Below are 24,859 nucleotides of genomic sequence, written 5' to 3'. Positions count from 1 at the left end.
CTATTTTGAGAAAATCCTTGTCTTGTGGCCGCATTCCTCAAGGGAGTTTCATCACACTTTACTTTAAACAAGAGGACCATTATGTTCCAGATGAGTTTGAGAATTATAAGGTCAAAGTCTAACTAAAGGCAATTTTAGAAAATGTCGGCACTTCATTCCTTAAGGATTCAGATCAAACTTTTCACCATGTTTTATTGCCTTGTTTATTCAGAAAAATTGTGTGGCCATATGAATATAAGGAATAACTCACAGCAAACTAATTCTCTTTATCTAAATGTGGATGTCCAAATGGTCAATCATATGGTTTGTTCAACATAAATAAATAACACAAAATATATTATCAATGGTGATATTTAATCAGATATGAATATGAGGATGGAATAATCAAATAAAATACAAAATGCACACAGGTAGTGAAAAACAAAAAATGTTTGATCTTGTGCAGAATGATTTTATTTGGACATATGCCATACTTCGCCATACCTAAAACAAACAGATTTACTCTCGGTCCAGTACACTTAAAACACATGGCTCTAAGTCTACTGGAAAGTCAGTAATACAGTGCTACCGGTATATGGAGAGCAACAAAAGCTAGGTTGAGTTATATTTCATAAAATAAACATTTTAAATGTAACAATAGCACAAATCTTGCTAAAATCAATCTAACATTCCATCAGCACAAATATGATTGCAATATCTGTCAGGGCACATACATGTATTCTGATTAACTTCTGCAGGTAGGGGTTTTATTTACTGTCGGGTAAAACTGTGCGATCAACATAACCTAAATGTTTCTTATCAACAGACACATTATATAGACAACTAAAATTTAACACCACATGATTTTGATTGTTCAACTGTATGGAAATAGTGCAAAGAATTCTGCAAATACATGGAGATACACAAATTTAATATTGACCTATCAGGTTTTTATTCATTTCTTTAAAAAACATCAGACTTGTCCAAATACAGATGATGTAACAGTATGGTTATTGAAGTATATTAAGGGAATAACTACAGGAAATGATTAAATATTTGTGTAAGTAAAACCTTACCAAATAAAACCAATCTATTGTTGCGTGGCATTGATTAGCCAGGTCATAACAGAAGCCATGTTGTAGACATTATGAATATGAATGCAAAATGATATTAAACAAATCCTCCAAGTATTCTCATCATTGCCACCCAGGTACTTTGAGAATGTAACAGGAAATGAAATTGTTTTTAAATGAAAATCAAGCAAAATATAATATAGTGTTACCTATATCACACTTGAAATATATCTGTTTATCAGTGGTAAACCATTAAAACATCCTCTTTATCAGTGCTGATTAGTTCCTTGGGTGTTCAGGACAAACATTAGATATCATGCATCATATAAGAGTGGGACTGTAGTTACAGGTGTGGAGAAATAATGTTCAAGATATAGAAACAAAAGGCCTTGTGAACTAAAAATATAAAATACTGGGAAGGAACCAGAACATACCAAAAATAACTCTGACATCATACAAGACTACAATAACATGTGGCTACATCATTTCACTACAAACACCTAAAAGCATCATATATAGGTATATGTAAACAAAATCAATTTTAAACATTTTCATTTTACAATGTACTTCGGATTCTTTCACAACTATTGATATTCAGTTGGATTAAAGTTTCTTTCAAGTAAAATGTCTCAGTCATTATCAACACCTTAATACTAAATTCTGTTCTTGCATGGTGAATATCATATTTAAATTTTAAAAGTATCACTTCATACATGTAGTACCTGATATTGTCTTGCTTTTTTTCCTCAAAACACATGACAGACTAACCATCTGGTGGAAAGTTAGTGAATTAAACCAGTTTCGTATCGCCTAAACCATCAAGGCATGCCAGTGAAAAAATACAAGGTAGTTTTCAATCTCTACTTCATTCAGAAGCTGTCAAATATGTTGACGTGATGATTTTTAACTGCCTGAAAGGTTGCTCACATCCATGACATTTCACAAAATAAGATATAGCTTGTATCAAATGTACATTTAGGCATTGTTAAACAGTGCAAGCCGAAAAATATCGTTTAGTATCATGAACCTTCCATTCATACCCATCACAAAGAAAGTCTGCGTAAATCCAAGGGCATGTTCTTGGTCTTCAGTCTGTAACAGATACAATAGATAACATTTCACAAATGTCACAACACTGATACATCAAGTTAGAATCATGTAATGAAATATCTAATATTATAAGTCTTGTTAACAGCCCAAATACATTAACTCAAAGGAACCAGGTTGGTAAGTATACATATAACATCAGTGCTTATATCACAACCTGTAAGATGGTAATGTGTGACATTTGATGATGATGGTTATCTTAATCAGACGAATCGCCAGTGCAAGGCATATTTACACTAAGGTATACAGAGTTTGAGATGACAATGAATCAGTATATGATACCACTGCAATTAAATTGAGTTTTCAAATTTTGAAAATTTCCACACTATCAACGCAGATATCATAAAAATTCTAAGGTAACTCAAGCATAAATGAAGGGACATAACTCTTATGTACGCATACACACAATCAATACCACACAGGCAAAATACAGCAACTGACATAAAGTAATGATAGGTTGTATGGAAACTTTTAAAAGATGCTACAAGTGAGGTAGAAAAACAGGAAAGCCTAGCCCCAAAACAGTGTACCAGTGAAAACTTTACCAGTAAGGCAAGGAAACTTTAATCAATCACATCAGGCATGGAAATTTTTTATCCTACAGATGAGGCAAGGAAACTAAGGCCCTACCAGTAGAATTGAGACTGGGAAACAAAGGCTCAACCAGTAAAGGAGAGAAACCTGTACCTTATTGTGAGCAAGGAAAACTTAGGCCCTTCCAGTAGAGCAAAGAAACTATGGCTCTACCATTAGGACAGGGAAACATCAGGCTCTATCAATAAAGCAGGGAAACTCGGACCTGACCAATTAGCCAGGAAAACTTCGGCCCCTCAACTGAGAAAGGGAAACTCCAGCCCCATCAGTGACAGCAGGTCCTTCAAGGGAGGCGAAGAAGCTTGGCACCTACCAGTTAACCAAGGGCAATTTAAGGGACCCTATCAGTAAGGCAGGGAAACATGGGCCAAACCAATCAAACTGTAACCACAGTATATTAAAGGTTCTAGGAAAGAGAAAGTGTTCAATTTGTCTGCCACCAAAACTACCAAATGATCATCTCTATTGAAATTCTTATCTAGTGTTGTCTAGTAACATCTTCCAGGATTTAACATGTCTCATTCTTTGAAAGTTTAATCCCTTTGAAATTCAGCTCTAGCTATTCTAATGAAAAAGAATGCAAAAAATCGTAAGCAAATGACAGACTTGAAAGTTGATAAGTGGGACTTCAGTTGTTAACTTCCTCACATTACCTTAAATTGTCCAAGCACTACAATGAACACAGCATTTTCACTCACAGCTTGTACATCAACTGAGGAAATGTCGTGCACCATAGTCATAATACTGTGTAAAGTCTGTAAATGAAGAGAAATGATACAAAATGAATCATGGTGTAAGTATATATATCATACTAGGTAGAAAAATTATTTTATTATGACGAAATAATTTTTACAAAAACTGCAAGGTCCTAAATGTTCAACAAAATTCTAATCTGGTCTTCTTTTCCTGTCATAATGCATAATCATGGTGTAAACTTTATGTAATATTGTGAAAGGAGGGGATGGATATACATGTAACTCATAAAACTTTACCAGTTCAACACCTTCCAATGAATATAAAACCATTACAAGTTAAATACAAGAAACTTTTTTGATTAGGAAGAAGAAAAGATTTTAAAAAACATTGAAGACTCGTTTACTTTTGCTGTAATCTTATCTTAGCACTTAGTCTGATGCTACACCAATCAAGCTAAAGAAATGTTCTCTCTAGCCGAGCAGTGTATTACCACTAGCATTAACCAGGGTTACATACTCCCCCAACAGGAAATAACTCCAGTTTCCAGGGGTTACAGCTAAGTGGTTGCCAATGTAACAGAGGTCATTATTTAATTCAATGTCTCTGCCAGGATTCAACTCTGGAATCCCTGGCTTACTAGTCTGTGGCTCAACCGATCAAGCTAAAGAAAAGTTCTCTCTAGCTGAGCGGTATATTGTGGCAAAAATTTACCAGGGTTACAGATGCTTCTTGCAAAAATGAATTGAAATTGGTGCAGTTTTTTTCTTCTCTAATTACACTGCTTAATTTATTTTTTGTGAAAGCATATTTTTGTTAGAGGATGACGGAAACTTTGCTCATTTGCTTCAGGGCTTTCGTATTACATGATAGCATTATAAAATGAATTCAGACTATATCAGTGAGCTCCAACACTATGCAACACAAAGAAATTTTTCACAGTAATAAACTTACAGCAAATTTTGCTTCAACTGCAGCCTTCCCTACAAACTTGTCACCTTCATATGTCATCTGGCAGTTGTCCTAAAACAAAAAAAACAGTATGGATATCTCGTGTGTAAAAAATCTAAACAAATCAATTATCTTTTTAAAGAAATTCAAGTAATATCATAAGAAATGCAAGGCACATTTGTGCCATGTTTCCTAATGATAATCTGTAAACAACTATTCTTCAGGACTTTGCAGACAATACTTACCCAGGTACATAAGTTTCTTTAACAGGGATAAATGACCTACATTTGCAAAGCATGAACTTAATGCACATTGTATACTCTAGCTCAATCAGTATCTACAAGCAAACATAATTAGTATGAATTTACTGTTTCTTAGCATTTTCCTTAACCTGCATTGGTGTCCATGTGGGCATGCATATAGGCATATAGCCAAGAAAATAGTTTATACATGTACAGAATATTCAGTTAAATTGATTTTGTTCAAATGGAGAATCCTTTGGAAAGGGAAATCCATTTTGCCTAAATGGAGAATCTGGACCCACTGGGGGCAGAACAAATGGGCTTAGTGGATAAAACACAAGTAAGTCTTTCCAATCTTTCTTTTTTTGTTCTGAAAAAAGGAATGTTGGCCAATTTTTTTCCCCAGAGCATCATTTGGAATATTTGATAATGTTTATTTCAAATCCAGAGTTTTGGGCTAGGCTAATATTGGTACAGAATATTTCCTCTAGAATAACGTTTTCTATATATCAAAGAAATAATTTGGGTTCTTAACAAAAGGAATTACATGATTTGGATATATGTTTCTTGTATTTGTGACATAATATATATTTAAACACAAATGTAGTATTGTTGATAAATTAGGACTGATTAACATTACAACAGCCAGTATGATTCACTATCCCAAATTAAGTTCAAGCATTGTTATCTGGTTAACAAAAAGATTGTTTAGAAAACATGATGAATACATTACAAAATATAAGCAATATCTATGTAATTTTTATGACTAATATATCATGTGCTGCCTGCGTTAAATCCATCTTTTAATAATTGTAAACAATTTGGATAAAAAACTTTAGTTTGCTTCGACAGGCTTTGAACAAATTACTGATCATTGTAACATCAGGTGACTTTCATTAGCAAGAGGCCTATGGGGCCTGCATTGCTCATATGGCTAATTCAGTTATTCAGTCAGTCCTTCCAGCCAGGTGATTTAAAAACTCTTTATCCCATATAGGGCCCTGCCCCTCCCTCCCTCAAGAGCCATGCCCCAACATTTATAAAATTAAAGTACTGAGATTACTGAAAGACTAAACACATTGATAATATTATTGCATTTCTTGTGTATTTGTAACTTTAAATGCAAGCCATAAGCAATTACATAAAAAAAAAAAAACAAGCCATAATCAATTACATAAAAAAAAATCAAACACTTTTATAGAAGATCACTATCATTAACCAAATTTGAAATTTTGAATACATTTTCAATCAAATCAGTGAATTTTGTGCAAAATGTACAATTCAAAGAAATATGTTAAAGTTTGAAATCAAAAGACTGCCACTTGCATTGGTTTTGGATATTGAGTTCAAACCAAATTTACTGCATATAATAAATGGTTTATTTTGCTACCGTAAAAACCAGCCATAAAGTACACAGTTTTCATAATAAATTAAAGGTCCACCAAAGTAGGGAGTGCAGGTGTAGCTATAGGACTTTTCAGGGTTTTTTATGATGGAAAGATCAAAGATTTTGTGAGGCTGCCATAAATGATTGTTTGGATTATCTGTGACGCAAAAAAAAATTTATGAGCGACAAAATTTTTTTAAAAATTTTCACTATCCCAGTCAACATCATCCAAAATTAGGGCTAAACGTTTAAAAGCATGATAGCAACTTGTAAGACAGTGGCCTGCTAGAACATCAAAAAATATTTCGATGATACATGACAACCGTTGAAACACTTACATTTTTGACTGTTAAGAAATGACAAGATGGATTTTTATTCTTTCATGTTTATATAATGACAGAGAAGCCATGTGCACTTGTCTCCTGGTGTCTTCGCAGAAATTAGCGTTTACATATTAGTATGCAGAGCCTGCATAGGGTCTTATGACTACCGATTTATTATTTATCAAAATCAACCTCATTGGTGTTTATGAAGCATACCTTTCACATGATCATCTTATCAAGTTTTAGTGAAATATTGTTAATTTTTGACAAAGTACACTTGCCTACATTAGATGCTCTGCGATACAGAGTTGGGGCCTCAGTTTGTGTCAGCTGGTGTGCACATAATATGACAACGGGATATGAAAGAAAACTTCACTCATGGAGATCCTAATTGCCTTGTCTGTAATAATATCAACCAGAGAAAATCAGGTGTTATATATACAGTCATAAAAGATTATGGAATGAATTCTTACATGTAATTGATTTTATTCCTTATTATATGAACACATAAGTGTGATACACCGTTGGCGATCAACGAAAATTTAATCTCTCCACAACTCAATCATTTTTACAATTACCAATGTGAAACTCAGTACAAAGATGTATCATAATCATATTAGCAATACATTTTTTGATGTCGCGAACTTCTTAAAGTATTTTAGCCAATAGTGTCTGAAGACACATCACCAGCATAACACTGTTTTGAGAGATAGAGTCAATCTCTCTGCAAAAGACTGCCGCTAGGGGTTGCTGGTAAATTGTTGGAAGTATTTCCACCAATTAGAAAGCCAGAATTCACAGCAACAGCTAGTTCTAAAGGCTGGTACAATAGGCTGAAACTGTAACTGTGTTGCATTTAACCATAAGATAAAACCAACTGTGCCTCTATACTTTCTGTTTCATTTCTTATTCATCTTTTGTACTACCCGAAGCTACCAAACTGTTAACACAGTAGGGCGAAAGTGACTTTTTATGGATTCTTATATTAATGTTGCGTTTTCATACAAATTTTCTTTTCATAGATGGACTAATACACCATCAGCATGTAAATTTATCTTTAGTTTTTAGCATCTTAAGTTGTTTTAGACAATTTCAAGCACACTTTGAGTTCAACTTTTAATCCTTTCGGTGCCAATTATCTCTTACAATGTACAGCTCAGCGCCAAATATTTTCCGGAAAATATCCGAAAACAGTGGCAGCATTATTGAAACAAGCATATAAAAATTGTCAACCAATGTTGCCTACGACGACCTGTCTGCATGTCGACTTAAGTCGCTTCCAAAATAAGTGGACGCAGATCCACCAATGCAATCATGACAAAAAGAAGACTAAGACTTCTTTTACACATAGGACTTGGTTTGGTTAGCCATATGCCTGGTTACAAATTCCTGTGCCATATGAATTTGAATGGGTACAAAGTAACCAATTTCCTTTTTCAAATGAGTAGACAAGCAATAGCTCCATGATAGGGCTCCACAACACATTTTAGCAAGAGTCAGATGCGTTTGGCTACTTGTGTCTGTACATCCAGGGTGGTAGGTCAGTAATGCTAAATGGTAATCACTGTCGTTTTATGTGGGATGAAAATCCTTTCAACAAATAAGTGTACATTGTATTAAGGCATAAAGTGTTTGAAAAAACTAATGACACCACTGACGGTTATTTTTATGTTCTTAACTTTGTTCGCAAACAAACAAAATGTTATAAATGTGCTGTTTGCTGAGTTTTTAATTAGCAAAGTTACAGAATTAGTCATGGAAAACAGGCGAGCGCATTCTAAATCCCTATGCATGTCATTGCTGTGCCTGTCGATTTGATTAAAATTTCGCTGTACTGAATGGTACAAACATATAACAGTTATGTGTTAACTTGTCTACCTAGAAAACGTACTCTAAACTTTTGCCTCCAAATGTAGACTATGCCATTTTGTCTGGTTATTTCTAAAGACACTTTATGACTTACACGTACACCATTGTGATGTAGTTGAGAGAATTTTATCCTCTGACCTGAGAGGACACGTTCGCAATCAAGCACATCATCTCAAATCCAATGATGTTCTATAAACCCGTGGGAAATCACGTTGAAAAGTGAAACCATGCGTCTTTACGCCATGGTCCCACAACATCCTACGGCATGACAAGATGTCGCCTTACGTTATAAAGTTGAGCAATCGCTGATCTACTTGCTGCAGGTCCATCCAAAAAGCCATAATATGCTTCAAGAAATTGTTGGGCGAATCCTCTCAACTGTTCTGGGGTATACACGGTAAAGTTGACCGCCATTTCGTCAGTGAATGAAATACATATAGTGTAGTAATCTAAAGCGCGTACCAATCTCGCCTAGTTCGATAACCGAACCCATATCGAGAAGTGTTTTAGATGCTTACATATTTTGTTATTTAGTTTATCTTTATGTAATGTATTATTCTTAGCAACATTGCTTTATTCTTTGGCTGTATATGAAAGTTTAATACTAAAACAAAATCTCCAACGATTCACAACATATTATCAATACAGCTATGGTTTATTTGAATTGCTCGGGTTAAGTAATTTATTTCTTGGTCCGGAAATAGTATTTTAGCGGCAGATTTGAAAATATGAATTCGCTTCCTTGTTATGCAATCAAAACAATAAACATAACTTGAAAGGGTTTTGGCATTTACCCTTACATCGCTTGTAATTATGATTTCTATAACTTAACTTGTATTAAATGTGTTGAGTGTATTCAAGCTGTTTTTTTATAACTACAAACGTGCAAGGAAATAGACTTGAGTATCGGATATATATATATATATTTAAGTTACACAGTACTGTACAGTACAGTATTCAAGTCAATGTGTGATAATCCACTTTGAAGTCAGATTTAGATACGTGTAATTGAATGACATCACATACAAATTGCATATCATAACATATATCAACGGAACGGAGACCGTATGAATCTAAGTTAAAACGGCCTCACTGCATCTTTTTGGATGTGTTGTTACAATTTTAAATATATCAGGTAATAATTACAGAGTGCTATCTTTTTTTTATCTGCTTCTTCTAAATTCTTCTGTGACTTCATATCAAAGAACCTATTATATGTGATATTGTTACGTAAGACGAAAATAAAACTAACTTGTTAAACAATTTTGCTGTGTAACGAGATAATAATATATAATGACAGAAATCTTCCTATGTCTGTTGTTAACTTTAAAACTGATAAGTGTTTAAATTCCATAAAATAGATTGTCCAACAGTAATATTCTGATACGTTTGGCGCCCTCAAAATCGGCCAGGCCTCAGGTTGGGATGGAATCATGCACCATATGTTGAAAACTACAACAGAAACGGTCTGAATTCTGCTTGGATTTACCTTGATAAATTATATTATGTCAATGTTTTAAACATGTGTCAGACATTCTCTAACTAATTACAGACCGATTTCACTTTTATCTACCGTAAAATCTTTGGTTTATGATTAAATGTATAACTATTTTATTGTAAATCCATTGTTATATAATCAGTAAGGTTTAATGCACGCTCATTCTACTGTTGCATTAGAAGAGAGAGAGAGAGAGAGAGAGAGAGAGAGAGAGAGAGAGAGAGAGAGAGAGAGAGAGAGAGAGAGAGAGAGAGAGAGAGAGAGAGAGAGAGAGAAACACTACAATACAAAATATTATGTTATTAAATGTAGAAGTCAATTTAGAAACCCTTTTGTTCGGAAATCCACATCATACCATAGAGCTTAATACAGAAAAAAATAAACCTCCAAACCTGGAGGGCTATTTGTGTCTTAATTCGAGAGTGATATGTTTATCTTTCTCCCTTAAAAATAACGATGTAAAACATTTCCTTTGAGAACAATCTATTGCACAGCTTGAAATCATTTTCATGATTCACGTCGTTGCAGGCAGTCAGGTGTGGTATGTTTGTCCACGTGACTGTCATTAATTACGACCATAAATACCAAAACCAGTCGATGTTAAATGTTATGCCGCTAATAAAGTAATCATTATCGACGGTGTAATTCGCCAAATGGATCTGGAAGCCGTCGCCGTTTCCATGGCCACAAAAATGACGTATAATATTCACGCACTAGATATAATTCATCGTGCCGCTTTCTACATTGTTTACATCGTGGTGTTGTCATGTAAATATTATTTATTGTTTGTTGGTAAGGAATAAGTACAAGTCAACCGTTGCATTTTTGTTACTCGTTTGTTAATTTATGATGGAATACTTAGTCATACAAAAATGTATTTGTGAATTGACTGATTGTCATAAATGACATTGGATCGAAAGCCATAATTACGTGGCTTCTTTTTTATCTCTAACATAATACACTGTGTATAAAACATCAGGTGAGAGTACTATGTCACGATGCCGAGAGAAACCGTGGAAAATGCGTCAAGAGAACCACGCCGCCTAAAAAAAAAACAACACCATGGCATATGCGGAAACAAAAGAGCCGTTTTGTGAGACAAAGCGGAACATGAGACAAGAGACTGACGCCGTGTCGTAAGAGACATTGTGGAACATCATTACATGTGAGAAGTGACCCACACTATGATCTTAAGTGACACTGTAGAACGTGTGACAAAAGAACCACGATATGATGTCACGAGACAAGGTGGAACATGTAGCAAGACAGCCACACCACGATGTCAAAATTAAGACACGTTGGAACAGGAGGCAAGATGTCCATGCAAGCAATCGGCACCATATATGCATAAACAAAAGACTTGCACCATGATGTCAAGAGACACTGTGGAACATGTAGCAAGATAACCATGCCATGATGTCTAGAGACCCTTAAAACATGAAGCAAGATAGCCATGCCATGATGTCTAAAGACCTTTAAAACACGTAACAAGATTACCATGCCATGATGTCTAGAGACCCTTAAAACATGAAGCAAGATAACCATGCCATGATGTCTAAAGACCCTTAAAACACGTAACAAGATTACCATGCCATGATGTCTAGAGACCCTTAAAACACGTAACAAGATTACCATGCCATGATGTCTAGAGACCCTTAAAACATGAAGCAAGATAACCATGCCATGATGTTGAGAGATCCTTAGAACATATACAAGATAACCATGACATGATGTCTAGAATCCCTTAAAACACGTAACAAGATTACCATGCCATGATGTCTAGAGACCCTTAAAACATGAAGCAAGATCACCATGCCATGATGTCTAGAGATCCTTAAAACACGTAACAAGATTACCATGCCATGATGTCTAGAGACCCTTAAAACACGTAACAAGATTACCATGCCATGATGTCTAGAGACCCTTAAAACACGTAACAAGATAACCATGACATGATGTCTAGAGACCCTTAAAACACGTAACAAGATTACCATGCCATGATGTCTAGAGACCCTTAAAACATGAAGCAAGATAACTATGACATGATGTCTAGAGACCCTTAAAACACGTAACAAGATAACCATGACATGATGTCTAGAGACCCTTAAAACACGTAACAAGATTACCATGCCATGATGTCTAGAGACCCTTAAAACATGAAGCAAGATAACCATGCCATGATGTCTAAAGACCCTTAAAACACGTAACAAGATAACCATGACATGATGTCTAGAGACCCTTAAAACACGTAACAAGATTACCATGCCATGATGTCTAGAGACCCTTAAAACACGTAACAAGATAACCATGACATGATGTCTAGAGACCCTTAAAACACGTAACAAGATTACCATGCCATGATGTCTAGAGACCCTTAAAACATGAAGCAAGATAACTATGACATGATGTCTAGAGACCCTTAAAACACGTAACAAGATAACCATGACATGATGTCTAGAGACCCTTAAAACACGTAACAAGATTACCATGCCATGATGTCTAGAGACCCTTAAAACATGAAGCAAGATAACCATGCCATGATGTCTAAAGACCCTTAAAACACGTAACAAGATTACCATGCCATGATGTCTAGAGACCCTTAAAACATGAAGCAAGATAACTATGACATGATGTCTAGAGACCCTTAAAACACGTAACAAGATAACCATGACATGATGTCTAGAGACCCTTAAAACACGTAACAAGATTACCATGCCATGATGTCTAGAGACCCTTAAAACATGAAGCAAGATAACCATGCCATGATGTTGAGAGATCCTTAGAACATATACAAGATAACCATGACATGATGTCTAAAGACCCTTAAAACACGTAACAAGATTACCATGCCATGATGTCTAGAGACCCTTAAAACATGAAGCAAGATTACCATGCCATGATGTCTAGAATCCCTTAAAACATGAAGCAAGATTACCATGCCATGATGTCTAGAATCCCTTAAAACATGAAGCAAGATAACCATGCCATGATGTTGAGAGATCCTTAGAACATTACAAGATAACCGTGCCATGATGTCTAGAATCCCTTAAAACATGAAGCAAGATAACCATGCCATGATGTTGAGAGATCCTTAGAACATTACAAGATAACCGTGCCATGATGTCTAGAATCCCTTAAAACATGAAGCAAGATAACCATGCCATGATGTCTAGAGATCCTTAAAACACGTAACAAGATTACCATGCCATGATGTCTAGAGATCCTTAAATCACGTAACAAGATTACCATGCCATGATGTCTAGAATCCCTTAAAACATGAAGCAAGATAATCATGCCATGATGTCTAGAATCCCTTAAAACATGAAGCAAGATAACCATGCCATGATGTTGAGAGATCCTTAGAACATTACAAGATAACCGTGCCATGATGTCTAGAATCCCTTAAAACACGTAACAAGATTACCATGCCATGATGTCTAAAGACCCTTAAAACATGAAGCAAGATAACCATGCCATGATGTCTAGAGATCCTTAAAACACGTAACAAGATAACCATGACATGATGTCTAGAGACCCTTAAAACACGTAACAAGATTACCATGCCATGATGTCTAGAGACCCTTAAAACACGTAACAAGATTACCATGCTATGATGTCTAGAGACCCTTAAAACACGTAACAAGATTACCATGCCATGATGTCTAGAGACCCTTAAAACACGTAACAAGATTACCATGCCATGATGTCTAGAGACCCTTAAAACATGAAGCAAGATAACCATGCCATGATGTCTAAAGACCCTTAAAACACGTAACAAGATTACCATGCCATGATGTCTAGAGACCCTTAAAACATGAAGCAAGATAACTATGACATGATGTCTAGAGACCCTTAAAACACGTAACAAGATAACCATGACATGATGTCTAGAGACCCTTAAAACACGTAACAAGATTACCATGCCATGATGTCTAGAGACCCTTAAAACATGAAGCAAGATAACCATGCCATGATGTTGAGAGATCCTTAGAACATATACAAGATAACCATGACATGATGTCTAGAGACCCTTAAAACACGTAACAAGATTACCATGCCATGATGTCTAGAGACCCTTAAAACATGAAGCAAGATTACCATGCCATGATGTCTAGAATCCCTTAAAACATGAAGCAAGATTACCATGCCATGATGTCTAGAATCCCTTAAAACATGAAGCAAGATAACCATGCCATGATGTTGAGAGATCCTTAGAACATTACAAGATAACCGTGCCATGATGTCTAGAATCCCTTAAAACATGAAGCAAGATAACCATGCCATGATGTTGAGAGATCCTTAGAACATTACAAGATAACCGTGCCATGATGTCTAGAATCCCTTAAAACATGAAGCAAGATAACCATGCCATGATGTCTAGAGATCCTTAAAACACGTAACAAGATTACCATGCCATGATGTCTAGAGATCCTTAAATCACGTAACAAGATTTACCATGCCATGATGTCTAGAATCCCTTAAAACATGAAGCAAGATAATCATGCCATGATGTCTAGAATCCCTTAAAACATGAAAAGATAACCATGCCATGATGTTGAGAGATCCTTACATTACAAGATGCCATGATGTCTAGAATCCCTTAAAACACGTAACAAGATTACCATGCCATGATGTCTAGAGACCCTTAAAACATGAAGCAAGATAACCATGCCATGATGTCTAGAGATCCTTAAAACACGTAACAAGATAACCATGCCATGATGTCTAGAGACCCTTAAAACATAACAAGATTACCATGCCATGATGTCTAGAGACCCTTAAAACATGAGGCAAGATGCCATGATGTCTAGAGACCCTTAAAACACGTAACAAGATTACCATGCCATGATGTCTAGAAACCACGTAACAAGATTACCATGCAATGATGTCTAGAGACCCATGCCATGATGTCTAGAATCCCTTAAAACATGAAGCAAGATAACCATGCCATGATGTCTAGAGACCCTTAAAACACGTAACAAGATAACCATGACATGATGTCTAGAGACCCTTAAAACATGAAGCAAGATAACCATGCCATGATGTCTAGAATCCCTTAAAACATGAAGCAAGATAACCATGCCATGATGTCTAGAGACCCTTAAAACACGTAACAAGATAACCATGACATGATGTCTAGAGACCCTTAAAACACGTAACAAGATTACCATGCCATGATGTCTAGAGACCCTTAAAACATGAAACAAGATAACCATGCCATGATGTCTAGAGACCCTTAAAACACGTAACAAGATAACCATGCCATGATGTCTAGAGACCCTTAAAACATGAAGCAAGATTACCATGCCATGATGTCTAGAGACCCTTAAAACATGAAGCAAGATTACCATGCCATGATGTCTAGAGACCCTTAAAACATGAAGCAAGATTACCATGCCATGATGTCTAGAATCCCTTAAAACACGTAACAAGATTACCATGCCATGATGTCTAGAATCCCTTAAAACATGAAGCAAGATAACCATGCCATGATGTCTAGAATCCCTTAAAACAGGAAGCAAGATAAGCATGCCATGATGTCTAGAATCCCTTAAAACATGAAGCAAGATAACCATGCCATGATGTCTAGAGATCCCTTAAAACATGAAAAGATAACGCCATGATGTCTAGAATCCCTTAAGATAACCATGCCATGATGTCTAGAGAGATCCATTAAAACCTTAAAACATTAACCATGCCATGATGTCAGAGATCCTTAAAACATGAAGCAAGATAACCATGCCATGATGTTGAGAGATCCTTAAAACACGTAACAAGATTACCATGCCATGATGTCTAGAGATCCTTAAAACATGAAGCAAGATAACCATGCCATGATGTCTAGAGATCCTTAAAACACGTAACAAGATTACCATGCCATGATGTCTAGAGACCCTTAAAACACGTAACAAGATTACCATGCCATGATGTCTAGAGACCCTTAAAACACGTAACAAGATTACCATGCCATGATGTCTAGAGACCCTTAAAACACGTAACAAGATTACCATGCCATGATGTCTAGAATCCCTTAAAACATGAAGCAAGATAACCATGCCATGATGTCTAGAATCCCTTAAAACATGAAGCAAGATAACCATGCCATGATGTCTAGAGACCCTTAAAACACGTAACAAGATAACCATGCCATGATGTCTAGAGACCCTTAAAACACGTAACAAGATAACCATGCCATGATGTCTAGAGACCCTTAAAACATGAGGCAAGATAACCATGCCATGATGTCTAGAGACCCTTAAAACACGTAACAAGATAACCATGCCATGATGTCTAGAGACCCTTAAAACATGAAGCAAGATTACCATGCCATGATGTCTAGAGACCCTTATGATGCCATGATGTCTAGAGACCCTTAAAACATGAAGCAAGATTACCATGCCATGATGTCTAGAATCCCTTAAAACACGTAACAAGATTACCATGCCATGATGTCTAGATTCCCTTAAAACATGAAGCAAGATAACCATGCCATGATGTCTAGATTCCCTTAAAACATGAAGCAAGATAACCATGCCATGATGTCTAGAATCCCTTAAAACATGAAGCAAGATAATCATGCCATGATGTTGAGAGATCCTTAAAACACGTAACAAGATTACCATGCCATGATGTCTAGAATCCCTTAAAACACGTAACAAGATTACCATGCCATGATGTCTAGAGACCCTTAAAACATGAAGCAAGATTACCATGCCATGATGTCTAGAGACCCTTAAAACATGAAGCAAGATTACCATGCCATGATGTCTAGAATCCCTTAAAACACGTAACAAGATTACCATGCCATGATGTCTAGAATCCCTTAAAACATGAAGCAAGATAATCATGCCATGATGTCTAGAATCCCTTAAAACATGAAGCAAGATAACCATGCCATGATGTCTAGAATCCCTTAAAACATGAAGCAAGATAATCATGCCATGATGTCTAGAATCCCTTAAAACATGAAGCAAGATAACCATGCCATGATGTTGAGAGATCCTTAAAACACGTAACAAGATTACCATGCCATGATGTCTAGAGATCCTTAAAACATGAAGCAAGATAACCATGCCATGATGTCTAGAGATCCTTAAAACACGTAACAAGATTACCATGCCATGATGTCTAGAGATCCTTAAAACATGAAGCAAGATAACCATGCCATGATGTCTAAAGACCCTTAAAACACGTAACAAGATTACCATGCCATGATGTCTAGAGACCCTTAAAACATGAAGCAAGATAACCATGCCATGATGTCTAGAGACCCTTAAAACATGAAGCAAGATAACCATGCCATGATGTCTAGAGACCCTTAAAACACGTAACAAGATAACCATGCCATGATGTCTAGAGACCCTTAAAACATGAAGCGAGATAACCATGCCATGATGTTGAGAGACAAGGTAAGATGCTTATCATCATAGTTATGATAATCATGAATAATTGTGATAGTTTAGCAATTTTCACAATTGTTTTATCTAATTTTTGCATCCTTAGCTTTTACTAATTTGTAATGTTATTTATCTTTAAAGGCAGTTTTTTCCTGCACTTCATATTCTATAGAATTTACATTATATTCAAAGCTAATACATGAAGCTCGTTTAATTTCACATTACAATTTATTTGTGATTTTACCCTAATAATTGTCCAGAGATTTTGGCGAAGAAAACTTGTGGAGATGAAAAAAAAAAAAAAAAAAATTGTCACAAAAACAGCATTTAACAGAGAAGTCTTTTCCAGACGTGATTCTACTACTTCTGTCTCTGTGTTGGTGAAGGTATTAAAGAGACATTTAACAATTAGATTCTATTGAAATAAATATTCATCTGCAGAAAAAAAACTTCACAAGAAATTAATGTATTCCATGAAATAAATGTATTTTATTCGCATAAATACGACTTGTACAATCATACAATACATTTCTTTATGTACATTTTATACCACTGCTCTGAAAAAAGGTGGGTAAAATAAAATATGAATGTATAGAACTAACCCACCCACATGGAAACAAATTAACTTACTATCTACTTCTGATGTAGTCAAGAACAAGTTATATCATAATTATGTACCCTTTTTTATCAAACATATTAAAACTGTATACCACCCCACCAACATAGAACAATATGGTCAGGTCTCAAAGTAATTCAAAAAGGCTGTCAATAGGATCAATGAGAATGGATTATATTGAGACACTGAAACAGAAGGAAAGACAACATTTACACTGATATTAAGGGTGACATAGAATGTACTTTACACCATATTTGGTTCATGCTGTGAAGTTCCAGACTATTCAGATATATTCAGTTTAATATTCCTATATAAACTGTTCATAGTATCAATCAGAGCAAACAAGTCCTTGGAAACTGGTAAAAGGGAAAAAGAGGGTTTGGAGACAAAATTATAAATGTCAAATATTTACCATAAATTGGGTAACAGCTGTCTTCTTCATTTGAACCCACTTTGTCACATATTGATGTTAACCAGATTACGTGGTGTAACTCATTATACAATACAAATGCTTACACAAGACAATAGAACAGGGATTAGCTGACCCTTGATTATGATAACTTTGAAAACTTGGCAGTGTTCTCCAATAGCTTATCCATGACCAGTAATGCAAATGACCCGTTATATGCCCGCTTCATGATGTTTTCCATTTTGTTTTGGTGTCTCCATAATCCACATGATCTTTCATGAGTTTCCTCGGACTAAATTCAGTTTATGTAAAAAGAGAATAACATTAAGGGTATTTTCATAATTCAAAAGAGAATGTTGTTTATTTTCCCAATTTATTCAGGCACATGCTGCAAAAAAAAATGATCAGGTAAAAGAGTGCATTCCCTTTGTGGCACTAAAGTGGTACCTTTTGAATATTTTAAGGGTTTAACATGAAATAATATATAAGAATGAAACTGAAACTAAGAAATAAAAAGAACACATGATCTCAACTACCTTCCCTTACCTGCATATACATAAACAACACATTAACTACAGACTTTGTGTAAACATAAAAACCTTTGTAAATAATACATCTGATACATATGTATAAAGTACCTCATATAAAGTTTCCCCCTTCGTGTAAAAAACAAACAATACCTGGTGCTGATTAATTCTACAGAAATACACAACAATTCAGAGGATCTTAAACCAACATTTCTCAAATTAACATTCACAGAAATAAAAAAAATTACCAGTAAGGCAATTAATCACACAAACACTTTTTGATCTGAGCATGGTTTCCTCACATCAACATCAACACAAAAATTCCACAGAAGTAGATGTGTCACCTGCCCAGCAAGGTTTCTGGAGATGTGTTTTATGGAACAATAGCCATAGATATTCATTATATTTATTTCATTTACATTATTTGTCCATTTGTTTGAGATGTGATGAGTAAAATTGCAGATTAGATATATAGTGTCGAAGGGAAATGAATCCCGAGGATAGATCTGTATATCACAATTATGCACAAAATTAGAATTGCCTTACAAAGCAAATACTGATTTGCTCCAAATATGGCAGAAACAGGGACATCACACCTGAAAAACAATCTCAAAGAAGTCTCTTTGGTTAAGAAGTATTGTATGAAGTTTGAGTCGAATTATCCAAAGAAAACTTGACATCACACAAAACCAATTTTATCTTTACAACTACAAAGACCTTGACCTTTGACCTTTTGACTCGAAAAGCAATCCCAAGGAAGTACCTTAAGTAAGGTTATTGTACAAAAATAAATTTTCTATTTATAGTAACAGTGATCTTAGTAAGGCAGTGCTGCATGAAGTTTGAGTGTAATTGTCCAAAGAAAACTTAAGTTATCACATGAAAACCAATCACTGTATGAAGTTTGAGCTTGATTGGACAAAGTGAACTCAAGTGATCTTATTTATAGTAATAGTGACCTTGACCTTTGACCTTCGGACTTGAAAAGCAATCCCAAGTAACAACTTTTGGTAAGGAAGCATGTTGCGAAGTTTGAGCTTGATCAGCTAAATTGAAATTATCGTGAAAAAACTTTTGTGTGGATAACGGCACTGCCGCCAAGAAAGTAATGCCTAAATATCACCTTTGGCAGGCAGGTGACACAATAAATAGCATTTCTCACTATCATCAGATTGACATATGCATTAATCTGTTAAAAACCCTGTACTCTATATAAGAAAATACTATTTAAACATGCAATTCCACATGCCCTCTGAAAAAACAACATATCACAAATACATGACATATGAAATCATGGATGGAAACTTGTTTATCATCACAATAATATTCTTAAGCATCAACAACAGAGCACATGAGGTCAAAAAACTTACCTTCAGACCTCTTATATATAGATATAGCCTTTCAAAATAAGGCACACAAAGCCGTTTTAAGTTTCAAACATAGACCATATCACATTTCTAATAATGAAAATTAAAGCTGTATATAATATGCTGGTCTAATTTAAAACAAATGATATTGTTAGGATGTTAATGTAGTAACATATTTGACATTTATAGTGATTAGATCCTAAAGACACAAATATACGCGAAGGAAAAGCCCGTGGAGATAACTCTGCTGATAAATAATGTGTCTATATATTTTCTAAAATATATAAATTCATGGATTAATTAGTTTAAATTATTATACAAAATTTTCTAATATTATCTTCTCAACATAAAATATATTTTTCAAAAAAAAAAAAAAAAAAAAAAATAATTAATGATACCATTGAAAGAGGTTTTACAATCATGATACATTTCATATTTCATACTAAACAGATTATCTTGTACAACAAAATCAGTCAGTGTACACTTCAGCATGTTCACAATCGTTGTGAAGGTGTAAAAATAGTCCTCATAAAATATATGTCAAAATTGTTCATCACTGTCCTTACCTATAGCACAATAAAATACTGGGCACATACAACGAACTGATTTGGTAGTGGAGTAGAAGTATTAAAGGCACTAGATAATTAATGTAAAATAATGTATCCGTTCTTGAAATAAAACTTAATTGAGTTTGACAATGGAATGTCATTAAGTCCTCTATTCTAAATATTTTCAATTGATAAAATTTTTTAAAAATTCTTCTAAAAAAGAACTTTGATACAGTATACATGTAATAAAAATATTAGTGGTCTATGACTAAGTAAATCAATACATGACTTTATTATCATAAAAGATAACTGAAATTATAATAATTTTGAATGTTTTACGAATCTTTCAGGTGTTAATTATATGAGCCAGAATTGATTGAAATCCATTTTTCAGAGAATGTTGATTTGGAAGAGTTTCAGTCAGGGTCATAGATCCATAAACAGTAAATAGGTATTTTATTATTTTGTAAGAGACTAAATTCTGATAAATTTATTCATTTCACCTCTTATATTCTCCACAAATAAACACATGGGCACTCAATTTCTGACTGAAAAATTATAGACTGATTATACAATAGTAAACATGATTACTAAGAATTGCTGATTAAGCAGTAATCTGACCATGGTGTCTGCTGTTATGTTTCATCCTTGTTTTCCTCGTTTGCTTTTTCATCTGACACCTCCTCCTCTACCTTGCCATCCACAGAGAGTTGACCTGCTGCCTCTTGTTGATCACTGTTGTCAACACCTTCCTCCTGAACCACATCCTTTTCTTTATTGTCTTCTTTTTTCGTGTCATCATCTTTCTCATCAACTTTCTGATCCAACCTCTCTTTAAACTCTTCTTCCTCTGATTTCCTTATTTTCCAATTTTCATTTTCTTCATCAACTTTTTCATCTTCATTTTTGTCATCCTTGTTATCATCATCCACAGCAACCACATTGTTATCAGTATTTACAACGTCCTCTGGATTTTGTCGCCCATCTGCTCTGTCAGGTTTGTCAAATTCATCATCTACTGTGTCCTCCACATTTCCATCCCCACCTGCATTTTTAACCGATGCACTGTCATTCACACCTGCCGTGATCTGATCTTCGTGGAAGGACTTTTTACGAATTAACTCGCCTTTTACACTTAAATCTTCATCTCGCTCTCCATCATTGTCCCAGCCATGGAGAGGACTCTTCCCTCTAGCTATTTCATTATCCTGAAATTTGTGTGATTATGATATAAATTTCAAACTTTATCTTGCTAAAATTTTGATTTAAAATTATCGTTTTATCATTATCAAACTGTCATTTTTCAATTTTTTTTTTTTCAATTTTTTTCCCATTTATTTTTTATTTATTTTTTCCAATTTAAAGAGTTTGTAAGATGTCATTTTTTTTTGGAAAGTGTGAAATTTACAAATATTTAAAATATACCAATTAACTGAACATGTACAAATCCTTTTTAGGATAAAAAATCAATATGCCAACAAAATAAAATAGCACCTGGGTAAGTTTTTGGCTTTAGTTAATGATAAAAAACATTCTATCTGAAAGAAACTTACCATTTTCCTAGTTGTCATAATATTTTCTGAAATACAACAAGAACAATGAATGAACACTCCAAAATCTTCAATATGTAAATCATTGCAAACTGACTACATATATACAGTGTATATTTAATGACATTAACAAACCTTGGCTGGCAAAATTTTGAGCAAAAATTGTAAACCCTGAACAGGTCTGAATGCTTAGTAGCAGCAAGATTTGATTCATCTTTGTGGAGAATTCAATCCTGTTTTCTGCTTTACATATATGTATCACTATTGCTGAGTGACTTGAAAGATTTGGGTGTCAAAGTTTGTGTTAGATCTCGAGAGAAATCACAATCAGGGGAGAGTGGCTTTAAATCTTATTAGTCAATTTTTTGTTGTTTTGTTTGTTTTTGTTTGTTTTTGTTTGAAATCAAAGCAGCGTTTATCAGTTAACAGTCTCCAATGGTATTAAATCTTAAACATACCGAGACTTTTGGCTCTCTCTGATTTCTCTGCAGCTTGATCCACAGAGACCTGTAAAAGATATAAAAACATTGTAATAACCTGCCCATTATGACTGGTTTATAATCAATTTGCTTTGTACTTTTTACAGTGTAACTTAAATGATATATCACATTACAGACTTGGACATCTTCCAACCATACTTTTAGATAACACGGAATAAACATGGTACAACCCCAAGTACTTGTCATTAAGGTACAAATCCTGGTACTAGTAAGGTAATACCCCAGTACTGTTGTTAGCGGTGAAAGGCATGACAATATATATATTCTAAGGGAGGTAATTCAATTGATAATTATGTATATTGCCAATTATTATCCTATCTGAGGCAGGTTCAACCCAGCCTATGAATCCTAGTTAGAGCTCTACCCCAGTTTTATTTAATTACATAGAAAGTGAAGCACTTACCTTAGATTTGGCACTGTTGAGGCCTCGGTGACTGGACATGCGTGATGATGGGCCACTGTACAGGGGAGGTAGAAAGTAGGGAAGTTGGGGTGGCAGAATATGACACATTTTCATGAATTTAAGTTTCATTTCAGTGCAAAATATTTATAAGAAAATATTTTTGTAAATTTCAAATTTTGAAAATGCAAAATGTGTCATATTATAGGGTCAGAAATAGAAAAAAGAAAAGAAAAAAGAAAAATTAAGTAAATATCTGTTCATATCAAAAATGCATACAATTTAACAACAATATATTGATATATGACAGCATCTCCAAACTTTGGAGATGCATTGTTCATATTAAGTATGTTTCTGTATATCTCTAGAGAACTATTTGTAAAAGGTCGAATGAGGATACCGTCAGTGTAGGATTGGGATAGAAGGAAAGAAATTTATTAATCAATTAGAAATTAACCAGTGTAATCTCTGATGTGGTGACACTCAATACAAAGGAGAATGAAAATACAATTTGTATCTAATTATACAAGTAAATCTATTATCTATAGGTGGTGCATCATCCTACTAAGAGAATTTATACAACCTAAATCTGAGACCTAGTGGGATTCAACAGACTATGACATTGACAAGGGTGTTAAGTCCGGACAACTTTCGCTGTAACAAACAGAACTATGAGATAGAGTTTGATGCGCATTGAATGACTGACTGAGAGTGTATTCTACAATACATTTTAGTTTGTTAGTGTCAGTATAGAAAACCACCAATAACAGAGACAAACATTAAGGTCTAAATAACAAAAAAAAAACCACATCAGGTGTTATGATAATTTCTCAACAGCTTAAAGAAGAAACATTATTTAGTTTCTTTGCATATGGAAAACTTTCAACAAAACATAAAGTTATGCCAAGAAAATCTACGGATTTGCCTATTTTAAAATAAACAGTTCTGAAATCTTAAAACATATATATACATGTACTATACAATTTTCTGAAAGAAATTGTATTTTACGAGCTATGGCATCAGGCGCTGAAATAAGGACTAAGTAATACATGTTTTACATGATGCAGACACATACTGTTACAGTAAAAGTGAAATTCCTCATCTTAGTTTTAACAAATGGTTACATAAAAAAATGTTTTGAATCTTCAGTAAAATGTTTGTACATCAAAAATATTCTGCAAACCACATGGCTTATTTATATCACATACAGGTATTGCACTATACATTGAGTGTTTTACTACATGTCCAGGGAGATTCCTGGAAAGGCAGTGTTAGGTCAAAAAATCATCTACAAGCTTAAAGAATAGTTCCAAATGCAGATCTTCAAAAAGGTAAAAAAAAATAAAAAAGCTTGAAACATTCCTGAATGAAGGCCTATGATAATTAACTTTATATAAAAAACTCCAAATACTTGTAAAGGAGGACCTGTGTCAGGATCAAACCTCCAACAAAATTTAACAATGATATAAGGAATTAAGGCCCGAAGTTAAAATTCTAAAGTTATGAAGGAATGATTTTTTTCTGGTACATATCTGGTGGTACATGTCTGATACATTTCTGGTGGTACATGTCTGATACATATCTGGTGGTACATGTCTGATACATATCTGGTGGTATATATCTGGTGGTACATGTCTGATACATATCTGGTGGTACATGTCTGATACATATCTGGTGGTACATGTCTGATACATATCTGGTGGTACATGTCTGATACATATCTGGTGGTACATGTCTGGTACATGTCTGATACATATCTAGTGGTACATGTCTGATACATATCTGGTGGTACATGTCTGGTACATGTCTGATACATATCTAGTGGTACA

The 24,859-nt window shown here is 34.6% G+C and overlaps 2 protein-coding genes across 2 annotated transcripts; both read right to left on the bottom strand.

Moving 5' to 3' along the window:
* Positions 1-335: 335 nt before the first annotated feature.
* LOC132543664 (uncharacterized) lies at positions 336-8,661 on the bottom strand. Its single transcript, XM_060207178.1, has 4 exons — positions 8,504-8,661; positions 4,401-4,469; positions 3,407-3,508; positions 336-2,144 (listed from the first exon to the last, which is right to left on the bottom strand). Exons 1-4 carry the CDS (start codon positions 8,630-8,632, stop codon positions 2,028-2,030), a joined length of 417 nt encoding a protein of 138 aa, XP_060063161.1. The 5' UTR covers positions 8,633-8,661; the 3' UTR covers positions 336-2,027.
* A 12,554-nt stretch (positions 8,662-21,215) lies between these two features.
* Positions 21,216-23,141, bottom strand: LOC132543637 (high mobility group nucleosome-binding domain-containing protein 5-like). The gene is made up of 4 exons (XM_060207153.1): positions 23,034-23,141; positions 22,589-22,637; positions 22,134-22,159; positions 21,216-21,788 (listed from the first exon to the last, which is right to left on the bottom strand). The coding sequence occupies exons 1-4, from the start codon at positions 23,139-23,141 to the stop codon at positions 21,216-21,218; spliced, it is 756 nt and encodes a 251-aa protein (XP_060063136.1).
* Positions 23,142-24,859: the final 1,718 nt, after the last annotated feature.

Source organism: Ylistrum balloti, unplaced genomic scaffold (assembly GCF_031769215.1).
Source record: "Ylistrum balloti isolate Yb309-2 unplaced genomic scaffold, AGI_CSIRO_Ybal_v1 Utg369760, whole genome shotgun sequence".
Lineage (NCBI taxonomy): Eukaryota > Metazoa > Mollusca > Bivalvia > Pectinida > Pectinidae > Ylistrum > Ylistrum balloti.
The sequence above is the reverse complement of the archived record's forward strand: the minus strand, read 5'-3'. Positions and strand labels throughout refer to the sequence as shown.